Below are 15,521 nucleotides of genomic sequence, written 5' to 3'. Positions count from 1 at the left end.
GTGGTGCAGGAAGTTAAGCCTGCTGGCATCGTATCCCATATTGGAGTGCTGGTTCAAGTTCTGTCTGCTCTGCTTCCAATTCAGCTTCCTGACAATGCACCTGGGAAGGCGGGGGATGATGGCTTGAGCACTCAGGTCCCTGAAACCCACGTGGGAGACCCAGTTGAAATGTAAGGCTAAGCCGGCGCCGCAGCTCACTAGGCTAATCCTCCATCTTGCGGCGCCGGCACACCGGGTTCTAGTCCCAGTCGGGGCGCTGGATTCTGTCCCGGTTGCCCCTCTTCCAGGCCAGCTCTCTGCTGTGGCCAGGGAGTGCAGTGGAGGATGGCCCAAGTGCTTGGGCCCTGCACCCCATGGGAGACCAGGAGAAGTACCTGGCTCCTGCCATCGGATCAGCGCGGTGCACCGGCCGCAGTGCGCTGGCCGCGGCGGCCATTGGAGGGTGAACCAACGGCAAAGGAAGCCCTTTCTCTCTGTCTCTCTCTCTCTCACTGTCCACTCTGCCTGTCCAAAAAAAAAAAAGAAATGTAAGGCTTTTGGCTTTGACCTGGTCCAAACCTGGCCATTGTGGCCATTTGGGGAGTGAACCAATAGATGAAAGACCTCTCTCTTTCTCCTCTCTCCCCCTAGTCACTTTGCCTTTCATTTTTATTTTTTATTTTTATTTATTTTTATTTTTATTTTATTTTTATTTTTTTGACAGGCAGAGTGGACAGTGAGAGAGAGAGAGACAGAGAGAAAGGTCTTCCTTTGCTGTTGGTTCACCCTCCAATGGCCGCCACGGCCGGCGCACTGCGGCCGGCGCACCGCGCTGATCCGATGGCAGGAGCCAGGAGCCAGGTGCTTTTCCTGGTCTCCCATGGGATGCAGGGCCCAAGCACCTGGGCCATCCTCCACTGCACTCCCTGGCCACAGCAGAGAGCTGGCCTGAAGAGGGGCAACCGGGACAGAATCCGGCGCCCCAACCGGGACTAGAACCCGGTGTGCCGGCGCCGCTAGGCGGAGGATTAGCCTAGTGAGCCGCGGCGCCGGCCTCACTTTGCCTTTCAAACAAGTAGATTTTAAAAATCAAATTTTTTAGAAAAGGAAAGAAGCTGAGTCAATGAGAGGATAAGGCCAAACAGGGGTGGCCAGGGCTCTGGATGGTCACGCAGGTGTGCAGCCAGACACCTGGCCAAGGAGCACCTGGGGGCTGAGACTGCACCAAACCCCCACTCCCTAGATAAGCTTTGTCCTTGCTGACAGCACACTGCATGGGGCCAGGCAAGCAAGAAGTGAGGGCTGCCCTGAGGGATCAGGGCAGGCCGGCCTCCCGGGTAGGCAGATGTGGGAGAAGGATGGAATTCCTGCAGTGTAAGAGGTCTGGCGCCGGCACGGCTCGTGTTCCAGGGACAGAGCTCGGCCCCCAAGACCTTGCAGGACAGGGCAGGGCAGAATTCAATTCATTCCTAGAGTACTGAGGTGCTGGTAGGAACCAAGACAGGTATTCAGATAAGGGGCCACCCCAAACAAGGCAGTGGGCAGGCACAAGGCAAAAGGAACAGACTGCAAGGTCAGGCCAGCCCAGGCACAAGGCTGACTCCATTCTGGGTCGCAGAGCAATAAGCAATCAGGGCTTCAACTCCCTGGTGAGGAAGAACCAGGCGGCTGCTGATGCTGGAGGGCCAGGCTGCAGGGCCAGGGAGCTGGGCAGATCTGTGCACGCTTCTCTCCAGATCCGCTGACAGACTGACACTCTTCACGATCTGTGAAGCTGGGTGCTGGGACTCCCTTCTTCCAGGAGGGGCAGCTTCCCAGACAGAGTGGTGTTAGGAGCAGGAAGAGACTCCTCCGCCCAGAAATATTGCCTTTATGGTTCTCTGTGCTCCTGCTGCTGCTGCTATAGAATTTACTTGGATGAAGTCAAAGGCCACAAGCTCAGATGCTACAGGAGCCAGGCAGTGGCATCCGTGGGAAAGAGGCCAGATATAAGGACAGGGAGCGACTGTGAGTGATGGGGACTGATGGGGACTGTGGTAAAACAGGAAGTCAATGTTTCCTTTAGGGAGGTCAGCAGTTGCTTAGCTTAGCCAATTTTCACCCACTGGGAAAGTGTGACAAACCATTTTAATTCTTCCAATTTTACAAAAGAAGCCAGAAATCTATATTTTTATGTAAAATCTCAAGTTATGTTTGCATAAAACTCCATGGAAGTTATCACGATGCTGTGAGTCACAGATGGCCTCTGGCTTGGGAATTCCTCTCCCCAGGGCCCTGGAGGCACAGCCTGCTCTGAGAGAGGTCTCACATTGGTGCCCTGGCTCCTCCAATGGCTGGGCAAATGGGGGTAAGTCTTTGGTGATGTGGTCTAGCGGTCACTCTTGAAGCCAAACACTTAAGTGCTCAGGAGCCCCGTGAGGGCCAGTATCAACACACTTGCTTCTAGTCTTGCAGGCTCTCCCTTCTCTTCCAAGCATCTGAGGAAGATGGGAGAGACACAGACGGAAAAGGCTGAAGACCAGCCTCTTGGACTTTGGTGTTTTGTCCCCCAGAAAGCTGTGTTCCCGGCCCTGCCAGTCCCAGTCTGGACCCTCGGGTTCTGGAGGAGGATGGGCAGAGCACACTGAGGCCACAACAGGCCCGCGGTACTGCTCTGTGCGCCATGAGCTGGTCCCCACCCAGCTGGTCACAGCTTCCCTCTGTGAACGACCCTGCCCTCCCTAGCCCTCCTGGCCTCTGTTACCCTGCCGCAAATTTTACAGAGCTCTTCTTCCTGCACAGGGTTCATTAGCCAGCTATGTGTATTATAGCTGCGGTTTCCACCTCAAGCCCAGCAGACTCTGAGCAAACAGTGTATCCCTCCAGCTCCCCACACTGGGGACAGCTCAATGCCAAGGGCAGGATGGGAATTTCTTTCTTTTTAAAGTATTTATTTATTTGAAATCCAAAGCTCCAGAGAGGGAGGGAGGGAGGGAGGGAGAGAGAGAGAGATTGTCCATCTTCTGGTTCACTTCCCAGATACATGCAAAGCCAGGGCTGAGCCAGGCCAAAGCCAGGAGCTTCTTCCACGTTTCCTGTGTGGGTGGCAGGGGCCCAAACACTTGGGCCATCTTCTACTATTTTGCCCAGACCATTAATAGGAAGCTGGATCAGAAGTAGAGCAGCTGGGACATGAACTGGCACCCATATGGGATGCTAACAGCGTCACAGGCGGCTTTACCAGCTGCACCACGATGCTAGCCCCAGGATGGGAATTTCTTATGCTGCTACCCACCCAGTCCAGGGGTCTAGACAGAAGGCTGGCTTCCAAATACTAAGCAACACAAAAGCATCATCCTCTAGCTGAGAAACCTGAAGGCCAGTCATTAAGTCACTTGTCGGAAATGGCAAGTTAGGAAAGGCGGCAGGACTCAGCCAGAGCTCCAGATCTGTCTTATTTCACTTCATGTTCATGGTAACAGACTCCGCCTCCAAGAGGCCCCTCCCCCCCGAATGGTGGTCTTTTCATTAGAAAGAAGAGCCGAGGCCTGGTTACAAGTCCTTGCCAGGTACTGTGGAGAACCAGGACTTTCAATCTGGCTGGTGAGGGGAGACACAACCAGGATGTCACAGAAGAGAACCACGTCCTGGTCCCTTGATTCATTCCACAGGCACTGGCTGGACTCCAATCATGCGGTCAGCACACCACGGTGCCTGAGGTGCAAGGTTTCTTCCTCCAAGGCGTCTACAGCGCTGCAAGGAGAAAAGAAGTACCCTCCACCGTGCCAGCACTGTGCAAGTCTCTGGGGGTCACGTCTCCCTGGATAAGCTGCGGTGACCCCTTTCTTTTTTTAAGCAGCAACATTTTAGAAGCCTAGTAGGCTGGGGCCGGCACTGTGGCGCAGTGGGTTAAAACCCTGGCTGAAGTGCCGGCATCCCATATGGGCGCCGGTTCTAGTCCCGGCTGCTCCTCTTCCAATCCAGCTCTCTGCTATGGCCTGGGAAAGCAGTAGAAGATGGCACCCGCATGGGAGACCCAGAAGAAGCTCCCAGCTGCTGGCTTCAGATTGGCGAAGCTCCAGCCCTTGTGGCCAATTGGGGAATGAACCATTGGATGGAAGACCTCTCTCTCTCTCTGCCTCTCCTTCTCTCTCTGTGCCTCTCCTTCCCTCTCTGTGTAACTCTGACTTTCAAATAAATATATAAATCTTAAAAAAAAAAGTACCAAGGCAACCTTTAAAAAAAGAAGAAGAAGAAGAAGCCTAGTAGGCTAATCCAAGTAAGGTGAGTCCTCTGGGAGCAAAGTCCTGGCGCTCCTATCCACTTGGCTCCTCTCCTACCTCTGCCCCTAGTCCTCAGGGCAATCTCCAAGAAGTCTGCCTGGAAAAATCACAAACCTGCACCCTGCCTTGGTGGTTAGGTTGCGGCATGGGATGCTCGCATCCCATACTGGAGTGCCTGGTTCAAATCTTGGCTCCTCTAATTCTGACCCAGCTCCCTACTAATGTCACCCTGAAAGGCAGCATCCCTGTTTTTGGAGTGCTGGTTTTTTGAGCCCTTGCTGCTCCACTTCCGATCCAGCTTCTGGTTAATGCATCCTGGGAGGTAGAAGGTGATGACTCAAGTACTTGTGTCCCTGCCACCCATATAGAAGACCCAGATGGAGTTCCAGGCTCAAGGCTTTGGCCTAGCCCAGCCTTGACTATTGCAGATATATTGGAAATGACCCAGATCTTTCTCTGTCTGTCCATCTCTGTCTCTTTGCCTTTCAAATAAAAATGAAAATAAGTAAAAATTAAAAAAAAAATCACTGATCCAACCCAACCCTTAGAAATCCCAGATTCAGAAATGGAGGCTCCGAGAGGTCCAGTTTCAGAAGTCACACAGCCTGCACTTCCTAATCGAGGGCAGGGCTCTTTCTTCCACCACTAAGTTGGCAGAAAAGGGGAAGCAAGTGGTAGAGAAGTCAGACAGGCAGAAGTGTTCAGTGAGGGCCACAGGAAACTTGAGTGGGGTCCCTGATGGGCAGATGAAAGGGGCAGAGGCGGTCACTCAGGAAGGGGCAAGGGTCAAGCAGGTGTTAAATTCCAGACGAGTAGATAAGCAGCCTGATACCAGTGGAAAACTGGGATGGGACAAGGATCAGTTTACGTGGAGAGGGACCAGGGCACAGGCTGAGGCCAGCCGCAGGCTTGGAGGTGGACTGTTCTCCCCCTCAGTCCAGCCAGTGGAGCCTGCCGACGGCCCCCAAGTGTCTTCCTCTCGGACAGCACCACGGGAGGCTGGGAGCCCAGGCAGGCAGGCACATGGGCAAGTGAATGGGCTGCATTAAGTAAGCGTGGGGCAGCAGCTGGGTTGCATTAAAAATGAATCAAGATGATGTTTGAATGAAAACAAGAATGGAGCGCTGGGGAAGAGGTACTCTGAGGGCGGCAGGAGCCGGCAGCCAGGGTGGGGCAAGGTTCCCCAGCCAGGAGGCCATGTCAGCCCCAGATGCAAGCCCTTGGCTTCCAGTGTCTATGCAAATGAGACAGGAAAGGTGGAGCTGGCTTTGGAGAATGGTTCATTCTGGGGGCTTCTGTGAATCTTCATTCTCTTACCCATAAAGTGGGCTCAGGGCTCTCAACTCTTTCTCCATCGTGAGGCTCCTGTAAGGACCAAAGGAAATAAGGTTGAAAACCATTGAAGGGCTTCCCTAAGGCAGGGTTGCAACTAACCACGTGAAGACAGGCAGGAAGGATTTGTGACTCAGCCCTGGAGTACAACTGGGGTGGGACGGGGTAGGGGTGGAGACTGCAGAGCATCTGCCCTGCCTGAAGGCGTCCAGTTTTAACAAAGCCCCTCGCTGGCCAAACTGAAATGCCCCTGCCGGACGCCTCCACCCGCAGCTTGCCTGCACCCTCTGACAGAGCTTTGGGCAGACAGTTGCTGCAGGTGTGACCCTCCTAGGGTTTCCACGCATATCCCAAAGGAGGCCTCAAGAATGCCTTGTCCGCTATGATGAACTGCACGTGAGGCAATCATAATTTAAAATCAAGCTAATCCAAACTTAAAACAGCTCCCTAGTCACACTAGGCAGATTTCAAGCACTCAATGGCCACAGACGCCTGGTGGCCACCGAACTGTTCAGTACAGATACAAGCTTTTTCATGATCACAGAGTTCTGCTCTTGAACTGTAGGATGCTGGGTCCTGGGTGGCGGATTTCTTCCCTGTGACTGCTCAAATTCAGCCGTGTATAACCTTTCTAAGTGCAAGGTTAACCTAACATGCCCTTGACCACTTTTTCAATCTCCAGACTTTAAGAACTCACTCTCTAACACACACACACACACACACACACACACACAGAAGAGAGAGAGAGAGAGAGAAATCTTCCATCCATTGACTCACTCCTTAGATATTCCCAACAGTCAGGATTGGGCCAGGCTGAAGCCAGGAGCCAGAAACCCTAACTGGGTCTTCTGTGTGGGTGGCAGGAACCCAAGTACATAGACCATCAGATGTTGCCTCCCAGGTGCAGTAGCAGGAAGCTGGATGAGAAACAGGGAGGACACCATCCCAGGCACTCCAGTACGGGATGCTCATTCTGAACCTGCTTGGTGGGAGAGGGCAAGGGACGCATTCTAGGGTACTGCATTGCCCGTGTGTTCCTGACTGACGGCAGGAGTTTCTGCACCCTGAGAGATGGCAACCATGACAGAGCTGAGAGGAGAGGTTCCAGGCACTCATGGCTGCAGGGTATGCTGACAGCACGGTGGAGGTGGCCGCCTGTTTCCATCAGCAAAGCCGTACAGCAAAGCAAGAAGAGCACGGGCCTCCCAGCTTAAGCCCAAGCTCCCCGCCATGAACTTGCTGTCTGATCTTGGCTTTACAGAATCTCCTTGAGCCCCCATTTTCTCCTAAGTCACATGGGAACAATACCTCCTTTGGAAGGTGCTGTAAGGGTTAAATGAGTCCCTGGATGGCACTTAGAACAGTGTCTGGCACAGCCTGTTAACTGGAGGTTGTCTTTGGCCACTTGGATCACAGCCTCGGGGAAGGCTGTGACTAAGGCGAGTTCACCACAGGTACCAACCCTGCTGCATTCTCCGTGCACTTGTCTCATCTCCAGCCCACTCCTGACACCCTGAGATTTTTCCACCACACCCTGTTTAGCATTTCTTTGTTCCTTTAGTGTATTTTTTTAAAAAAGATTTACTTATTTATTTAAGCGGCAGAGTTACAGACAGAGAGGGAAAGACAGACAGATAGGTCTTCCACCCGCTAGTTCACTCCTCAAATGGCCGCAAGTCCAGAGGTGGGCCAATCCGAAGCCAGAAGCCAGGGTCTTCTTCAGGGTCTCCCATGTGGGTACAAGGGCCCAAGCACTTGGGCCATATTCCACTGCTTTCCCAGGCCATCAGCAGGGAGCTGGACCAGAAGTGGAGAAGCTGGGACTCGAACCGGTGCCCATATGGGATACTGGAGCTGCAGGCAGACGTTTAATCTACTACACCACAGCACCGGCCCCCATTTTTTTTAAAGATTTATTTATTTTAAAGTCAGAGACAAAGACAGGGAGAAACAGAGAGAGAGAAATTACATCTGTTGGTTCACTCCCCAGATGCCCACAATGTCTGCAGCCAAGAGCCAGGAACTCAATCTGGGTCTCCCATGTGGATGGCAGAGACTGGGCCACCATCTACTGCCTCACAGGCACATTAGCAAGGAGCTAGATTGGAAGTACAGGAGCTGAGACTGGAAGTGGAAGAGCTAGGACTATCCAATTCGGGATGCAGATGTCCCAAGCTGCAGCTTAACCCTTGGCACCACAACACCCATCCTGGTTCCTTCAGCTTTAAGAACAACTGCTGGACCATAGCACCAAAATCTTGTCCATCTGCACCCCCTTTATGCAGCCAGGTTGCTGCCTTGGGAGCACTCCGAGTCCTCCCGCCAAGCCCAGTGCTCCTTCAGGGAAGCAGACAGGCGCACCTCATGATTGGTCCTGAAGGTCCCCCTGGCCCAAGGCCGGTGCACCCAGATGCTAGCCGCCCAGAGCCAGGGTGTGCACAGCCAGAGGCAAGCTGAGTCCATCCGGTCCCTCTCCGCAGAACAGAATGAAGGAGGTACAGCTGGCTGGTCTCGGACGCTCCAGTTGAAGGTGAGGAGACCAGGGAAGTCCACGATGATCAAGTGACAGCTGAAGAAAGGAGGCAACAAAAACTATGTGTACAGCAAAAGGAAGTGCTGCGCCTGACGCCCAAGGGCCTCTGGTCTGGGAAGGGGTGGTCTCCGGCTGGGAGAAAAGCAGCAGCTCACCCTGTGCTCCTGGCACCTGCCGGGAAACGCTGCTTCCTGTCTGCACCGGATGGAAGGATGGAAGGCAGTGCAAGGAAGTGTGTGCAGGCAGGCTCCACCGTGCCTTTGTGACGCGCTGGGACCCCTGCCACCAGCGCCCACACGGCAAGGCCCTCTCTCTGCCCAGCAGCTGTGCATCCCTTGCCCCTTGGCTACTCCTCAGTCAGAGAGAATCAGCTCCCCAGAGTGGGCACTGCTCCACCGAGGGGCTCCAGAGTGTTCTGAACGGGGCAGTTCTCACCCACACAACCTCTGGCTGGAAACAGGAGAGTGACACAGGCACTGGGCAGCCTAGCTGGTGCCATAGCCCTCCCTTCCCTTCCCCTGATATAACCAGGCTCTGGCTGGGGGACCCTCAGCTGGGGCATGGCAAGGAGGCCAGGAACAGAGCAGGCATGACTGAGCAGTGGCCAGGGTTTGCTCCCTCTGCCCTGGGTGGTGGCTTTCGTGCCCCTGCTTGTCCTGCTAGCTGGGAGAAACAGCCTGCATGGACCTCTGGGGAAACTGGAATTGGAAGATTTAAAAAGAAAAAGCTGACCAAGACCACTGCCAAGTAAACCAACACCCCCTCTGCTTGAGGGAAGGAGCCTGGCCGGGTGCGGGGAGGTGGAGCCGGGAGAGCGTGAGGCCCTAGCTGGGCCCTGGGGCCCCGGAACGCAGTGGCCGTTTCCACGCAGCCTTCAGAAGTTTCCTTTTGTGGTTCGCTGGTGTTAAAAATACTCCTTCCTGAAGGTGCAACTGCAGCAGAGCAGATGTGCCTGACTGAGCCTGGGGAAGGAGCTATTAAAAGGAACGTAATTAGGTTGCCATCCTGGGGCCTCCGAACCAGGCTTCCGAACGCCATCTTTGCTGAACGTCTTCCAGACGTCAAATATTTGCAGAGCCAGATTTAACGAAACGGCTGTTAATACCCAGGAGGACCGGGCTGCGTGGCCAAGGCACAGGAATGCTTCGGGTCAAGGTTGGCCTCGGGCCGGCGACTCCTCTTTCTGTGTCCTTTCCCCACCGTGGGTCCCAGCCTTGCAGCCTGCTGCCTTTCCCCTCCACCCCCACACACGCTCCCTGCCCCGTCACAACTGGCGTGGAGGAAAGCCTCTCTCAGTCCCCCACCCCTTGGCATGAATGTAAGCCGCTGAGTTCCTCTGCCTGCTCCAGGAGTGTGGGATTCGGGCCGGGCTCTCTAGGCCTTGGGGAGTAAAGCCTTTGTCTCCTCGGTGAGCTGGCTGTCAGGCACTGGAGTGGAGGCAGGGAAGGCCTTCCTGGTGACCCTCAACTTGCACTAGAGGCAGCCACATAGTGGGCTATGCACAGGGGGAGCCTGCCCTGATTCCAAGCTGTCTGTGGTCTCCCCTCGGCCTCGGGGGCTCATGTGTGGGGCGCACCCCTCCCCCCTGCTTTCAGGGCCTGTGCTCTCCACCCACCCCGCTCACCAGCCGCTCCTCTCCTCCCCTGCAGCACACCTAGCAGTCTGGGCTGTGCCCAGTGTGGGAGGCAGTGTGTGCTCCCTGTCGCCAGGGACAGAGACAGCCCAGGCTCACCCAGCTAATCACAGGAATCACACAGCCGTGACAAGAGCAACAAGGAGAAGGAAGCAGGTGGTGCAGGAAGGGAGGGTGTGTCAGAGAGGAGCATAACCTGTCCAGGAAGCCAGGGAGGGCTTTCCAGATGCCAGGATGGCTGAGCCGAGAGCGGACAGCTGCACTCTGTGGCTGGATCCCTCCACTGGAGCAGCTTACGCAAAGGCCCTGGAGGAGCCTCAACAGAAACACCATGATTTGCACAAACTCCTCCTACTGGCTTTAGGAGACATCAAGGATTGTGGTTTCAAAACAAGATGGGGAGAAGAAGAGTCTGAAACGCATGTCTAGAGACAAAGACAAGCTTCTAACATGCAGTGGAGGGCTGGCTTTACAGGCAAACAAGTCCAGGCCACTTTCTCTCCAGTGGTCAAACCTGAGAGCTGGCACTACTGTGTTCCCGGAGGAGGCCGCCTCTAGTGGTTCTGGCCCTCGTTTCACCCTTTAGCAGTTCAGCATGGTCATTTCCCCAGGCCGGAGAAGGCTCTTTGAACTGTTCATGGCTACCTAATACTGCAGGGTGGAGAATGCACGCCATGACCCCATGTGATAGGGCACCAAGCTTATTTTCATTATTTTGCAATCCTGATTATCTTCTCAGTGAACCACCATGCTCACACATCATCTTCGCCACTCCCTGGACTTTTGCTCAGGATACATTTGCCACACACTCGCAACCTTGAGGGCCAGCTCTACTAAACACGTTTCCTTCCCTACTGGCCCTATACCCCTGATCTGTGATCTTCCCTCGCTGCCTGGCACCTGCTTGGTTCTCATCCATCAGCTGAGCAGGTCTAGAGGAAGGGGTATGGGCTGGGGGGCGGGGGCATACATGGCAGAAAGGAACCTGAGCGGGCAGCAGCTGAGAAAGGAGGCTCAACCACCAGCCCTCCTGCTCCACGTGTCCTCTCCCAGCAACGTGAACTGAGTCCGCACCAGCGCAGGGCTCAGCCCTCAGCCTCTGGAGTAGACGGGCTCTGAGCGTGGGAGGAGCTGGATCCTCCCCAGTGAATTCTCTGCAGGAACTTTTTCCGGAAGACTCAGAGCCCTCATGAGAAATGTGGGACTGATCAGAACACGTGTCAAGGGGTCAGCGTTGTGGCACAGGGGGTTAGGCCTCTACCTGTGATGCTGGCATCCTATATCAGAGAGCTCGTTCGATTCCCGGCCACTCCACTTCGGATCCAGCTCCCTGTTAATATGCCTGAGAAAGGAGCATTAGATGGCCCAAGTAGTTGAGGCCCCACCGTGCACGGGGGAGACCTGGATAGAGTTCCAGGCTCCTGGCTTTCAGCCATTTGAGGAGTGCAACAGTCATTGGAGGAGTGAACCAGTGGATGGAAGATGTCTCTACCTTAGTCACACACCCACACTCTGCCCTGAACAAAAGCAAGAAAAGAACACACGCCAAAATGTCCCTGGAGGAGCCGGGACAGACAACAGCAGACCAGCCTGTGGTGGAGACTTTGTCACAGAGGCACCCTGTGAGTCCTCTGACCGTCCTCTCCATCCATCTCCTGGAATTAATTCTCTCTCAGCCCTGTGTTCCCAGCAGGTGCAAAGATGGAGTAAATAAGTACTCGTATATCTACTTACAATGAGCCATTGACACAGGAGGGTCTGGGAAAACACGGGCAGAAAGGAAGACCCCGAGACTCACTAAGCCACAGAGCTAAGGGTTACCGGGCATGGACTTTGTGCTTTGCTCCCCATTGAAGCCTCGGTGCACTCAGGCCATCTTTGTAAAACGAATGGCTAAGTCCCCAAGCACCTACTCTGTTCCTGACCCCAAGCTAGATGCATCCCAGAAGTTCTCCCACAAACAGCTCTTTCCCATAGGGGCATTAAACAGTCCCATTTTGCAGATAGGGAAACCACAGTTCAGACTGCGTAAATAACTCCCAGCATCACACAGCTCATACTTGACTGGATTTGAATTCGCATGAAATTCCTCTGATGCCATCTTCTTGGCTCTTCCCCCCTGTGATACGTGCATAATGCTAGAGAAAGGCGCACTGATGGCATGCTACATTAAGTGAGCGGCCCCGTTCACAGCTGCACGCCCAGCACGCAGATGAGCCCGATTACTATTGTTAGGCCCGATTTATTGGTTCTTACTGTCTAGCATGGTGTAGCAAGTGCCTTAAAGGCAGCGATCATTCCCCTTCACCAGGCTGGACACACAGTAGTTGTCTGGCAAACCAATGAGCTTAGAGAGAATTCTCCGATGGCCACAAAGTGGAGGCAGAACACTTCCTTGAAGGCAGGGTTTTATGCTTTGAGGACAAAGCAAGCCTGACTGCGACTTTAATAGGAAGCCAAAGTAGGACAGGACTCTGCAGTGTCTTGGAATCCATGGTGATCAACAAGGAAACAGGCAGGCAGACACCAGGGAGAAGAGGCAATCAACAAACAGACCTCCTAGCAGGCAGGGCTAAGAGCCCTGCCCCCAGGGCCTTCAATCTGGTAGGCTCAGTGTGTTACAGGTGGGCGGGGCCTTGGAGAGACTCTGGCCCAATCCCCAGGCTCCACAGTGAGCTGCTTCTCTCTCCTGCCTAACTCACAGGCAATGTAGGAACAGAAACTCAGTCTCAGGCTTGGTCCTTTACCACTGCTGTGCCTCAGTTCCTTCCCCCACAAAATGGGATAATAGTTCTTTTCCCATAGGATTGTAGCAAGTAAAATACAGCAAAGAAACATGCTTAAAACAGGTACCTAACTCGTTGCAAGTACTCAAAAAAAAAAAAAAAATCACGGGCCAATGATCAGCAGCAGTTAAGATGCCACACCCCATGGATGCAGGTTCAAGACCTGGCTCTGCCTTCTGACTCCAGTTTCCTGCTAGTGTAGACTCTGGGAGTCAGCAGTGATGACTCAAGCAATCGGTTTCCAGCCACCACATGAGAAACCTGGATTGAGATCCCAGCTCCAGCTTTGGGGCTGGAGTCATTTGGAGGCAGTCATTTGGGGCATGAATGAGTGAGTGGAGGACAGCTGTCTGTGTCTTTTTCTCAAATAAATAAATACTTGTAAAAAAAAAAAAAAGCCACTGCCTCTAGATAGCAGCCTGCCTGATTCACCCAGCTTGCCAGGGTGCCCTGGCACACTTAATGATTCACATAACATTCCCTGAACGAGCGAATGCTGTAAGACCTGGAATCCCTCCATGAAAGCCCCGTCTTGGGAAGACCAAGACTGGGCCCCGCCATTCCATACGTCAGTGACTGAGGAAACATCACAGATCACCCTGCCTCTGCTTTCCCTTCTGGCATATGGGCCAAACATCTCACAGGGCTTTTTGGAAAACCCCAGAGGGTCATGGCAGGAGAAGCGCACCAGTTCTTTGTCAGAGCACTTCCCTTGGGCAAGTTCACGTCCGCCTTCCCTCGTGAAATACCAAATACCGGTTTCGCCTGCCCTTGCCACGCCCATCCTGACTTTCCCAAGACCACTTCCAGCAGAAACTGACACCTCTGAGCAGGAACTGACAAAGCAGCAACTCAGCCCAAAAGCTTTCCTGGCTCCTGGGACCCCGCCCCCAACACACACACACACACACACACACACACATGCACGCGCACCAGCCAGCCCCGGCAGCAATATGACCAACCCCGTGAGTCATCTGGATAAAGTGAGGACTCAACAAATGAATGAATGAGGGAGGGAATGGGTGAGAGAGCACTCCACAAAGGGGCAGCCACGCCCCATAAAATGAGAGGGCTTCCTGCTCCAGGGTGCTCAGTGCTCCCCTGGGAGTCGTTTGGGGCTTTCCTAGAAGGAGCCCCATCCTCTACTCTTCCTCACTCCCTCGGTCTTCTTTTCTCCACAGCTTCACTGTGGGGACTGAGTCGAGAGTCCTCCGGGACTCTCCCTCCTAGACTTTATACCTGGTATGCAGGAGGCGCTCAATACATGAGTGAGGAACTAAGGTGGGGGCTGCAGAAATAAGGGTTGGCCTCTGCCTTGCAAAGTCAAACAGGAGAGACAAGGGGACAAAGCACGACAGGAACACTGGCACAAACAAGGGTCAAGGGGTGTTCGCCACAGGTCGGAGCTGGGAAAACTCACAGCAGGCTGAAAACGCCAGGGAGGGCTCCTCAAGGAACCAAACGGAGTTGGAGATCTGAAGGAAGAGAAAGATTCCGGGGCACAGAGGCAAGGGATACGGTGATCTCGCCGGAAGCGGACCTGGGCAGCCCTCGGAGGGAGGCGGGGCCAGGCTGGGTCCCGGTGGGTAGAGTTGGTGTGGCGGAGGAAGAGATTCAGCCAGAAGAGTGTGCCGTCTACGGCCAGGCAGTGTGCGGGAGGAAAAATAACTCCCCTCTGGCCTTCCGAGTTGTTAGTGGGGACCCAGGGCCGAGACAGACCGGCAACTGGAATTCTAATGCGTTTCTGTTTCAGGGATGCGTGGGAAACACCCACGGAAAATGAGTCGGTCTCCAGAGGTGACTTTGAACTCCAGCACCTTCAACAAAGGGCAGCGCAATTCCAGAGAAGCAACGAGACACAGGCAAAGGCGCTTGTCTCTGGGGGTGCAAACTGTGGCAACGCAAATAAATGAGGGAAAATGGATGAAGGCCAGTTCCAGCCTTAGGATACAGATGGCTCTGGTGCCATCTCCAGGCTGGGAGAGGGCTCAAGTTGTGTTTTGTGAGTGAGCTTGGTCCTTGGGTGGAGCAGTGACACCTTGTAAATTTATGTTCTGCTTTAAGGCAAATGGGGAGGGCAGAGCAGAGGGGTGGGGGGCTTCGTTTTGCTTTGGTTTTGTTTTGTTTTCTGGTTTTGTTTTCTTTGTATTTTTTCTCAGTTGCCTTCAGTTCAAATAATCCCTATGCCAAAGTGGCCCACCTTGGGGGTACTGGTGCATCCTGCTACCCTTCAGTAGAATGAGGCCAAGCCGTGCAGGGTTGGGAACTCTAGGGTAAGGATTTGGGACGAAGCGAGCGAGGGCACTGGAGCGGTGGCAGGAAGTGGAAAGGAGCTCTGAGGCTGGGGGCCGCGGCCTGGGGGTAGGGGGCCCAGAGAAGGCTCTGTGGGGAGGTGGGGACCAGCCATGCATTCCTGCGTTCAGTCAAATGCTCACACACACACACCCCCACCCCCGCCACAGGCCACACCCTGCAGAAAGCAGCAAACAGAGAAGACCCTTCCTCTGCCTCCTCCGGGGTTCCTGGGCTCTCCTCTCGGCCCCCAGCCCCAAAGGCCTAGGGCAAGGGTTGGGGGGTGGGGGGACTTGAATCTGACCTCTCACCTGGAGCTTTTGGGTTCCGGGCCCACTTCATCCAGGGGCCGCCCAGTCCGCTCACCACTGTCCCCTTCGGGCCTCGTCTGGAAGCTCAGACTTAGTGGGAGCCCAGGGAGGGTGTCGGCGCCCGGCACGGCCTGAGGGCGGGGGGTTAGAGTGACCCCTAGACGCCGCGAGGGCCACGGCCACGGCCACAGCGGACGCGCACGACGCCGGGGCCGGGCCTCAGAAGCTGCTCCCTCACGGCGCGTCCACGTGCTCGGCGCCTGAGGGCACCGCGCCCGCCGCGCGGCACGCGGGCTGACCCCCGCGGCTCCCCGGCGCCCTCTGCCGAGCGCCGGCCTCCCTGCACGCCGCGCCGCCCGCCTGCGCATGGGGACCCTCGCCCCCGCCCCGGAG

The 15,521-nt window shown here is 54.8% G+C and overlaps 1 protein-coding gene across 1 annotated transcript; it reads right to left on the bottom strand.

The window, feature by feature from the left end:
* Window positions 1-1,858: 1,858 nt before the first annotated feature.
* On the bottom strand, window positions 1,859-15,496 carry LOC149128110 (uncharacterized). Its single transcript, XM_089327068.1, has 4 exons — window positions 15,129-15,496; window positions 7,935-8,142; window positions 5,559-5,606; window positions 1,859-2,456 (listed from the first exon to the last, which is right to left on the bottom strand). The coding sequence occupies exons 1-4, from the start codon at window positions 15,494-15,496 to the stop codon at window positions 2,355-2,357; spliced, it is 726 nt and encodes a 241-aa protein (XP_089183194.1). The 3' UTR covers window positions 1,859-2,354.
* Window positions 15,497-15,521: the final 25 nt, after the last annotated feature.

Source organism: Oryctolagus cuniculus, chromosome 2 (genome assembly GCF_051225735.1).
Source record: "Oryctolagus cuniculus isolate XC-2025 breed Fujian yellow rabbit chromosome 2, ASM5122573v1, whole genome shotgun sequence".
In the NCBI taxonomy this organism is placed as follows: domain Eukaryota; kingdom Metazoa; phylum Chordata; class Mammalia; order Lagomorpha; family Leporidae; genus Oryctolagus; species Oryctolagus cuniculus.
The sequence above is the reverse complement of the archived record's forward strand: the minus strand, read 5'-3'. Positions and strand labels throughout refer to the sequence as shown.